The 9,100-nt window shown below is 35.8% G+C and overlaps 2 protein-coding genes across 2 annotated transcripts; both read right to left on the reverse strand.

Moving 5' to 3' along the window:
• Positions 1-176: 176 nt before the first annotated feature.
• LOC124431855 lies at positions 177-4,136 on the reverse strand. The gene is made up of 9 exons (XM_046980197.1): positions 3,349-4,136; positions 3,152-3,251; positions 2,974-3,084; positions 2,728-2,883; positions 2,587-2,632; positions 1,241-2,096; positions 1,065-1,164; positions 869-1,009; positions 177-786 (listed from the first exon to the last, which is right to left on the reverse strand). The coding sequence occupies exons 1-9, from the start codon at positions 4,134-4,136 to the stop codon at positions 595-597; spliced, it is 2,490 nt and encodes an 829-aa protein (XP_046836153.1). The 3' UTR covers positions 177-594.
• A 503-nt stretch (positions 4,137-4,639) lies between these two features.
• Positions 4,640-8,958, reverse strand: LOC124431856. The gene is made up of 9 exons (XM_046980198.1): positions 7,849-8,958; positions 7,665-7,764; positions 7,420-7,584; positions 7,214-7,369; positions 5,576-6,375; positions 5,320-5,419; positions 5,134-5,244; positions 4,908-5,063; positions 4,640-4,693 (listed from the first exon to the last, which is right to left on the reverse strand). The coding sequence occupies exons 1-9, from the start codon at positions 8,655-8,657 to the stop codon at positions 4,640-4,642; spliced, it is 2,451 nt and encodes an 816-aa protein (XP_046836154.1). The 5' UTR covers positions 8,658-8,958.
• Positions 8,959-9,100: the final 142 nt, after the last annotated feature.

A 9,100-nucleotide genomic window follows, 5' to 3' on the forward strand; every position in this document is an offset into this window, starting at 1 on the left:
GTTCGTTACAATTTGGTTTAAGACACTTTATCGACGCTTTTTTCTTTTTTTTTTTTTTTTTTTTTTTTTTTAAATTATTCCTCGTGCTCTTTCATAGCGTTCAAAGTATCTTAATAAAACAAAGGTGATCCCAATAATTGTACGTATAATACATTCTTAATTTTATTGAACTAATGCATCTATTGTATCATTTTTGATTGATATTATTTTGAACTAATAATAAGAGTCGCACTTTTTACTCTTCAAGATCAATAAAAGGAAAAAAATTAGAGAGATTTAAGGACTCTAAAGGTAATTTAAATTCTTTGAAACATCGATTATATTCATTCCGAAGTTGGTTAATTTGGCGAATTCCATAAGAATCGGGAAAATTTATTCGGAACAACTTTTTTCTATCGTGGCTATTGTCATTTATTCTCTGCACTACACTTATATATAAACATTTGGCGTTGTTTAATTCGTTGATCCGCTAGAAAAATATTCACCGTTTGATATCACGTTAAACACTGTTTCGAAGAATATTGAAATATCCTATGGCCGTTTTGATGATCTAAAGGAAATAAAGCATTCGTTCATTTTCTTTTTTTTTTTTTTTTACAGGCAAGGCCGACGATGAATCATCGTACTTACATTGTTGAAATTACTGAGAGACATATCCATTAATTTACCGGCTACGATTTTCACTGGATAATTAGACATAAGTATGACTGGAATCAAAGATTTTGTATCCTTTATAGGAAGACAATGCCAATTTAAGGTACAGGATGTCAATCCAACCTTTGCACCCTATTGGCAGATAAAGCATCGTAGATCATTATTTATCCAAAATTTAAATTCATAATGCACGAATAATGCACGATCGTTCTACCTGTTCCGAAAGAAGTTCTCCGATATAACAAAAGATGAACATGTTGAAAGCGAATGATACGAAAAGTAAAATAAAAGTTATCAGACCAGTGGCATCGCTATCCTCCCATTCCTTTTGAATCAAAATATAAATGATGACCATCTTTAGGCCAAATTATTTATTTAAACGGAATAAATCTTATAAAAATAATACGTACCATAACCAAATAGTATAAGACGAGACAAACTAGGCTCGTGCAGCCCATTATCTCGGCCATGCAAGGATATTGCAAAATTTCTTCCACGTCTTTAACAAAACTGTAGGTAAGATAAATGATTCGATATTTATTAACTCAAAACAATGTCGATTTCAGTAAGGAACCTAATAAATTACCTTCTTGTTCTGATTTGATGATGGATGACTTCGGCAATGCGTTTATTTGGATTCTTCTCGTCGGTATAATTACCATCGACGATGTCGTTCATTTTTCTCATCAATATCCGAAGTTGGCCGCAAACGTGCATAATCAAGAAAGCTGCCAATCCACAAACTCCGCTGCCCACGGTATAAACGGTAAAGCCACCAAGAAATTGACCAAAAAATACGAGTTCGTAAGCAGGCGTTTTTTGCTCATCGAATATTACAAAATAACTTGGACAAGCGAGGGGTCTTATCGTGTGATTGCCGACGACGACGGAGCCCTTGGAAAGCGGTAGAAAGGTACGATAAAATAATCCTGCACCGTAAATAAAACAAATTGACATGGTTGCAAGAATTCTTCCGATTTTAGCTTGAGACATCATGAGTTCGTGATCTTCCGAAAGAACTACCATTTCCCAATCTTCTCTTATGTGTTTCAAACACGTTTCGATCTTCTCTCTATACATCAAGAGTATACTGTATTTCATAGCGTTCGTCGAGCACGAGCAAAGTGGTCCGAATATTTTTAATTTTTGTTGTGTACTTTTTTCGATAAGGAAAATCCGAAGAAATCCCGGTATCAAAATGAAAGCGAAGAAAAAGTAGCAGATGCATTTCATCAAATAATTACCAAATCTTTCACACAGAGATGCGTCAGTTCGAATAGGCCAGACACCGATAACTCGTAAAATATAATAGGGTATTTTCATAGAATAATTTAGGGATCTCTTGTTTCTAGCAACGATATTCTCTTGTCCTGTTCTCTTTTCCTGTTCTTTCTTAAAGTTATTTATCTGCAGTTCGATCGGCATGATTCCCCTGGTAAACACTGAAGTAATTGAAAGTTGTAACTTCACTTGGAAGCAATACGACTCAAAACGAAAAGAGGAAAATAGTGTAGAGTAAAAGTATAGCGGTGGGGTGTCTTGGTTGCCATACGAAGTAGGGGTCAACGCTTGCGTATCAGATTATCTTGCGCATTATTCCAACCTTTTATGAAGAACGTAGACCTGTTCCTACGGATACTTTATTTCTTTTGCATTTTCATCTTAAGAAATTGCCTCGGTACAATTATCTAATACTTTTGTGTTGCGAAGTGTGTTCACGAGTATCATTGAGTATCGGATAAATCGAAAGAAATAAATCAAAATTTTAATCTGCGCTTTTCATTGTAAGATCAATATATTTGCTATCTTTTCGCGTTTTTTTTTAGTATAAATAAAAAAGTGCTTGTAATCGGTTACATATTATCGAAGTGGAGATGAGGTAAATGCTTTAATTTATTTCAAATGAATCCGTGTTCCCGGAATATCAGATACTAGTAGTACGAAGCATATTCAAATACGCTACCGACGTTCTAACTACCTGAAAGATAGTATAAACCAGATAAAATTGAATTTTATTTTGATACTATTTATTTACTTTTATTTCTTATCAGATTCTTGTTGAGATATACTTACTGTACCAAAACTGTTGAGAGAAAGATCTAAAAACTTTCCAGCTGTAATTTTCACCGGTCGATTCGACATCGCCATTACCAAAATTAAACACCGTGCTGTTCTTCCTGGTAAGCGGAACCATTCGAGCGTGCAGGACGTGTTTGCGACTTTCGTAGCCTACATATGTGTAAGTAGATGACGAAAAATGAAGGGAAAAAACAAATATATATATATATATATATATATATATATAATTACAATGTCTACCTGATCTGTTAAAAGTTCTCCTATGAAGCAGAAGATAAAAATGTTAAACGTAAAAGTGATCAGTAATATCGCATACGTTAGCATCGCTACCGTGTCGTTATTTTCCCATTCCTGTGAACATAAACGGGTTTTATCGTAAGTTTTATCGAAGAAACTTGTTAATTCGAGGCCCACCAACCATTATGATATAATATCCGAGAAGGCATAAAATCAATGTGCAACCGACCACTTCCACCAGACATATATGTTGCATGGCGTCCTCGATGTTCTTTAAAAAGCTATAAATGGTGAATAGTGAATAGAAATATAATATATCTCTGAAGATACGTTGATTGAAATTTCAGATTATCTAAGTCGTCGCATGTTGATCCTTACCTGTTAACCGTTATATGATGTCTCACCAATGTGGCTAATTTTTCCTCGAGCGCGACGGTATTCGCGTTAGGATTCTCAACGAGCTCCTCCAATCTTCTTATAAGGATCTCGAGTTGTCCGCAAGCATGAAGAACGTATAGAGCAGCCAAACTACATGCACCGCTAGTTATAGAGTAAGTTACGAAACCAGCCATAAATTGTATCGCGAATACGATCTCGTAAGCTGGCGTTTTTTGAGGATCGAAGAAAACGAAATAGCAAGAGAAGGCGAGAGGTCTTATCGTAACGTTTCGAGCGTTTACAATCGTTCCACTCGATAATGGAACGATTATGCGAAACGAGAAGCCACTGATGTAAACGAAAGCCACGCAAAGTATCGCGATACTTCGGCCAATTTTTGCCTTTTCTAACATAGTTCGACGATCCTTCAATCTTACAACTTGTTTCCAATCCTCCTCGAGTCGAGTCACGCAATCTTCCAGCTTTTCTCCTTGATAAAGAAACATCGTGTATTTCAAGACAGCCATCAGACAATTGCACATTGGTCCTATCGCCTTTAATCTACGACGAGGATCTTTTTCCTTTAGGAATGTATTCAATAATCCGGGTATCAGGATGAAACATAATAGAAAGTGACAAATGATTCTCAAGAGTTTTATAAGAATCCCTCTTAATATGCTCCCTCGAGTTTCTCGATGTGGCCAAACGCCGATTAATTTTAAAACACCTCGACTCACGTGTACCGTGAGCTCGATGTCACTTTTATAATTCTCATTCTCTCGTGCCATCTCGTGAAATCTATCGCTAATGATAGATCGACGATTTCTCGATCGCGATCCGTATCTTACTGTATTGAAAAAGATATATAATATCTACGATTGAATAAAAACGTACGACGATCCGCCAGACGAAGTTTTCCTAGACGAGCAATATAATGCGCTTGCGCTCATAAATCATGCAGTGGAACGATTGCTCTTTTCGAAACTTTAACTCAATCTGTACTTTTTATTATATACGAACGATCGGAGGAAAAAATTTTCCATTTATATTTTTTTCAAAAGTGGAACTGCCGAAAGTGAACGTTGATTCTACGTAGACCAGATGGAACATAGGATCGATTACCATGATCAATTACCATGGACGTTATTGAAACGATATAAGTACTACATTTTTTTTCTTTTTTCTTTTTTCTTTTTTCTTTTTTTTTTTTTTTTTTTTTTTTATTCTTTAGCATTTACATAATTTCTTTTCTTTTGTTATTTTTCTCTACGATTTAATGCACGAGCGAAATTCACGATGTAACGGCTCGTAACATATTGCAATAAGTTGCGGCTGTTTTGATGACCTGCAATTATTTAACGTTTCAGAATAAAACAGTACAGCTGACGGTTGAATGCAAGCAGAAAGAAAAAAGTTACCCCTTACGATTGAAATAATAAATACTCGTGTAGAAAGGACATTGAGTTCCAATCAACTTCTGAAGAAGAAAGTCTCTATCGTCCCTACGTATCATCGATTCCAACGACGAAGTAAGTATAAGTTATGAAAAAGTTACTTACGTTACCGAAAGTTTGAAGGGAAAGTTCGACTATGTTTCCAGCGGTGATCTTCATTGGACGATTAGATATTGCGATCACCAAAACGAGACCCGATAGTTCCTTCGAAGGTAGATTATACCAATCGAGAGTGCACGATGTCCTCGCCACTTTTTCCGCCTGCTCTTATCAATGAATCGATTCGATTTCGTCCTACAAGTTCGCTTAAATTTTCTTAACTTAGGTATACCTGTAACGTCAGTAGTTCGCCAATGTAACACAATATGAATATGTTACATATAATAGAGGATAATGCTATGCTGTACATGAAAACAATAGCAAGATTATGATTCGTCCACTCCTATAATAAGATAAATAATTTTATATAAAAGTTGTTCTTATCTTAGAACGCCTCGTCAACTTTTAAAAATTATACCGTCATTATGTTATAGGTCAACAGGCATACCATCAGGGTACATCCCATTATTTCGATCAAGCAAATTTGTTGCAGCGTATGTTCCACCGCTCGTAAAAAGCTGAAAATCATTGATGGTACTACGATTTCTAATTTGCTGAGAAAGTATCAACAAGAAAGCGATATCGATATAGGTAGGAGAAAAAAAAAGAAAAAGAAAAAGTATGAAATTTGTAGAATTATAATTGAACAATGAAGGGAGGATAATCGTGCACACCCCCGAACTCTTATCTGATGTTCAACGGCGAGAGCAATTTTGGCGTTCACCTTCTCACTCGGAAGATTCGTTTTTTCGACCATCCTCTCCATCAACATCACCAAGATCTCGAGTTGTCCGCAAATATGTAGAATTAAGAAAGCTGCGAGTCCACATACAGCGGTTGTGATCGAATATGTGACCATACCGGAGAGACATTGAAGAAAATAGACGATCTCGTAAGCTGGACTAAGTTGTGGATCGAAGAAGAGGAAATAGCAAGGACAAGGTAAAGGTCTGATGGTAAGATTCTCATTGATCGTAATCTTCCCCCTGGTTAAAGGTATGATACCTCTAAAGAGTATGCCACTTCCGTACATGAGCGAACCACATATAATGAAAAAACGCCTTCCAATTATCGCCTTCTTTTTCATCGTATCTCGGATATAAGTGTCCACTGCGTTTTTCCAGTCCTCTATCACATACTTTAAGCAAATATTCGTTCGCTCGATACAAAAGACGAGTACAGTATATTTCGCTAGGGTCATAGAGGAATACAGGATGGGTTGGATCACTCGAATCTTTCCATATGTACTCGTCTCTTTTAAAAAGATATGTAGAAAACCAGGTATCACAACGTAAAGTATAATGACGAAATTGAGAAGGATCAAAAGTAATCGCGAACTTTTGAGTAAGAACGATTCTCGCTTGTCCACTTGCTGATACGTTATTCGGATTCCGAGAGAAAGAAGTACGTAACGATTAGGCTCGATCGCATAACGCAAATCATCCTCGTAATTCTCCTTCGAGCACATCCTTCTTTCACGTCATACGACCCGTTCGAGAACTCTAGGTTGAGATCTCGCACCGATCTCCAACGTTCTTCGACCATTATGGCCGATCCGTCGAGCAACTTGGAAATTGCGCTTGCGTGTCTGAATCTTTAACGTATCGTATCTACGTAGGGTTAGATAAATATAAGTTTTCACTTTTTTTCAACTTCGACTTCACATTTATTACGCTAACTTTCCAAGCTACGAATCGTAGCTTCCACGTAAACGATCACGAACACTTGGAAAATATAAAATCAAATCGAAATACGATAAAATATGTTAAGAGCGAGTACACAAAGGGAAAATAATACGTATGTATCTTTAATGTAACGTTGAGAAACGAATTGAATATCCTTTTTTACATTTCGCTTACTTAGATAGTCGATAAGAAAGTGTCGAATAAATTCGAACGAATTAAGATCCATGATAGATTCCTGGCTATAATATGTTATTACGATAATATGAGTATCTTAGAAAATTACATCGTGCATCGTAACGATCGCTTTGTTCTAATTGATCTTATTGGATCGTCTTTTTTTTTCTAATTAATCTTACTTGATAACATGATAAATATTAAACTGCAAAGTACTTCAAACGCGTTAAAAGTGCCGCGAGTTTCATGATCTTAATTCTTTCATATCTCGCTAAAAAGTATTATACTTGCGGCCAATCGTGGCGATAAGGTTATCACATTATCGTCCGCATTATGTTACAATAAGCTACGGTAGTTTTAACAACCTAAAACACGATGTTATTTCTTTAATTTCGATTATCAATGGAATTTGAGAAAGATTGGATATAGTTATTGTAAATAATTTTCGCTTACTTGTCCAAAAGTTTGAAGAGAAAGTTCGATTATGGTTCCTGCAGTGATTTTCATGCGACGATTCGATAGAATTATTATCGGTATGATGTTCCTCGCTTTCTTATACGGAATGCGATGCCACTCGAGTACGCAAGTTTTCAAAGCTACCTTCTCGTCCTGTCGTTACGAATGCCTTAACGTTCACTTTTACGATAGAAAACGAACACACAGAAGAAATTGTTGTTTACTTTCTTCTTTGATAGAAAAAAAAAAAAAAATACCTGTAACATGAGCTGCTGGCCAACGTAACAAAATACAAAGATTTGAACTGTGAGAGACACGATGGAAATGATGTATGGTAAAACATTCTTCACATTTTGACGATCCCATTCCTATAAAATATTTCATAATATTATTATTTTAGAAATAAATCTTCATCGTTATGACATATAAATGATAAAATATTCCGTACAATTGTCAGACAATAACCCAAGAAACATTGCGTTATGCTACATCCAAATATATCCATGAAATACAACGGATTCATAGTACTTTCGATTATTTGAAGAAAGCTGAAAATGATTGAAGTTTAGAAAAAATATAAAAGAAATAGGAATTAAAATCAGTCATTATACCAATGTACGAGTCAAACATACTTTCGTACTCGTGTGTGATGTTTCACGGCAATTGTCAATTTCGCATTAACGTCCTCTTCTTCAATGGTTTTTTCAGTGGATTTTGTACACGTAACGACGGCCTCGAGAAGATCGATAAATATTTCGAGTTGGCTGCATGCATGCACGACGAAAATGACGGCGAGGGTGCATATCACGATGTTCGTATAAATCGTAACACAACCTTCCGCACATTGGAGGAAAAATATAATCTCGTAGAAAGGACTGACCTGATCGTCGATAAGATGAAAATAATAACCAGGGCTAGGTAATGGCCTGATCGTAACATTTTCAGCAGTGATGATCTTCCCTTTGATAAGAGGTAGTAAAAGACGCCAGAAGAGAACAGTGATATGAAGGAAAACGCATATGGCAATGAACAAACGCTTTCCATACTTTGTCTTTTCCAATATTATATCCCGATGATAAAGATTCACGACTCTCGTCAAATCTTTTTCGATTAATTTCATGCATCGTTCGATATGTTTTCGTCTCATTATTAAGCAATTGTACTTGATGAGAAGTAACACGTTGTAGAGGAGTAATGGCATTTTTTTTACTTTTATATGAACGTTTTGTTCAACCAGTACCGCGTGAAGTATCGTAGTTACGAGGAAGAAGACAATCAAAGCATAGCAAACCAAAATAGAAAGGAACTTTGTAAATCTTACGACGAAGGAAGTAGGCTCCTTCGAATGATTAGAAATGCCTAATATTTGGAGCAACTTGCCGCAGACTCGATTTAAATAATTCACCTCGATTTCATACTCGTCCTTCTTTTTCGTCGTCATTCTGAACTTCTCCGCTATCGATTGTTCTTTTATCCCTTTATGAAAGGGACGAGTAGTAAGTTCTCATCGAAACTAAACTTTGTTAAAAATTGGAGAAAGCGAGTCGTTGGAAAAAAATGATCGTGCGCTTGCGCGAATAAATATTTCAAGCTTTCTATCTTGCGATCAGTATTGTTCGGATCATTCCTCGCGTTGTTCAACGGGGAAATATTATCATTTTAAGTTATACTTTTTGTCATTTATAAAAAATGTCAAGATTTTAGTATCATTCGTTAGGTAAACGTGTTAAGATGGATTTACGATTGATTTGCGAGTGTATGAAACGCGATAAAAAATATAAAAAATGCAACTCGAATGAACAAGCTGTGATCCGGAGAACAAATCGTTCGTATCGCCAGCGATTTGATAAGACAATATAGATTTTTATTTTCTTTAATCATTAC

The sequence above is a fragment of the Vespa crabro genome, chromosome 22 (genome assembly GCF_910589235.1).
Source record: "Vespa crabro chromosome 22, iyVesCrab1.2, whole genome shotgun sequence".
In the NCBI taxonomy this organism is placed as follows: domain Eukaryota; kingdom Metazoa; phylum Arthropoda; class Insecta; order Hymenoptera; family Vespidae; genus Vespa; species Vespa crabro.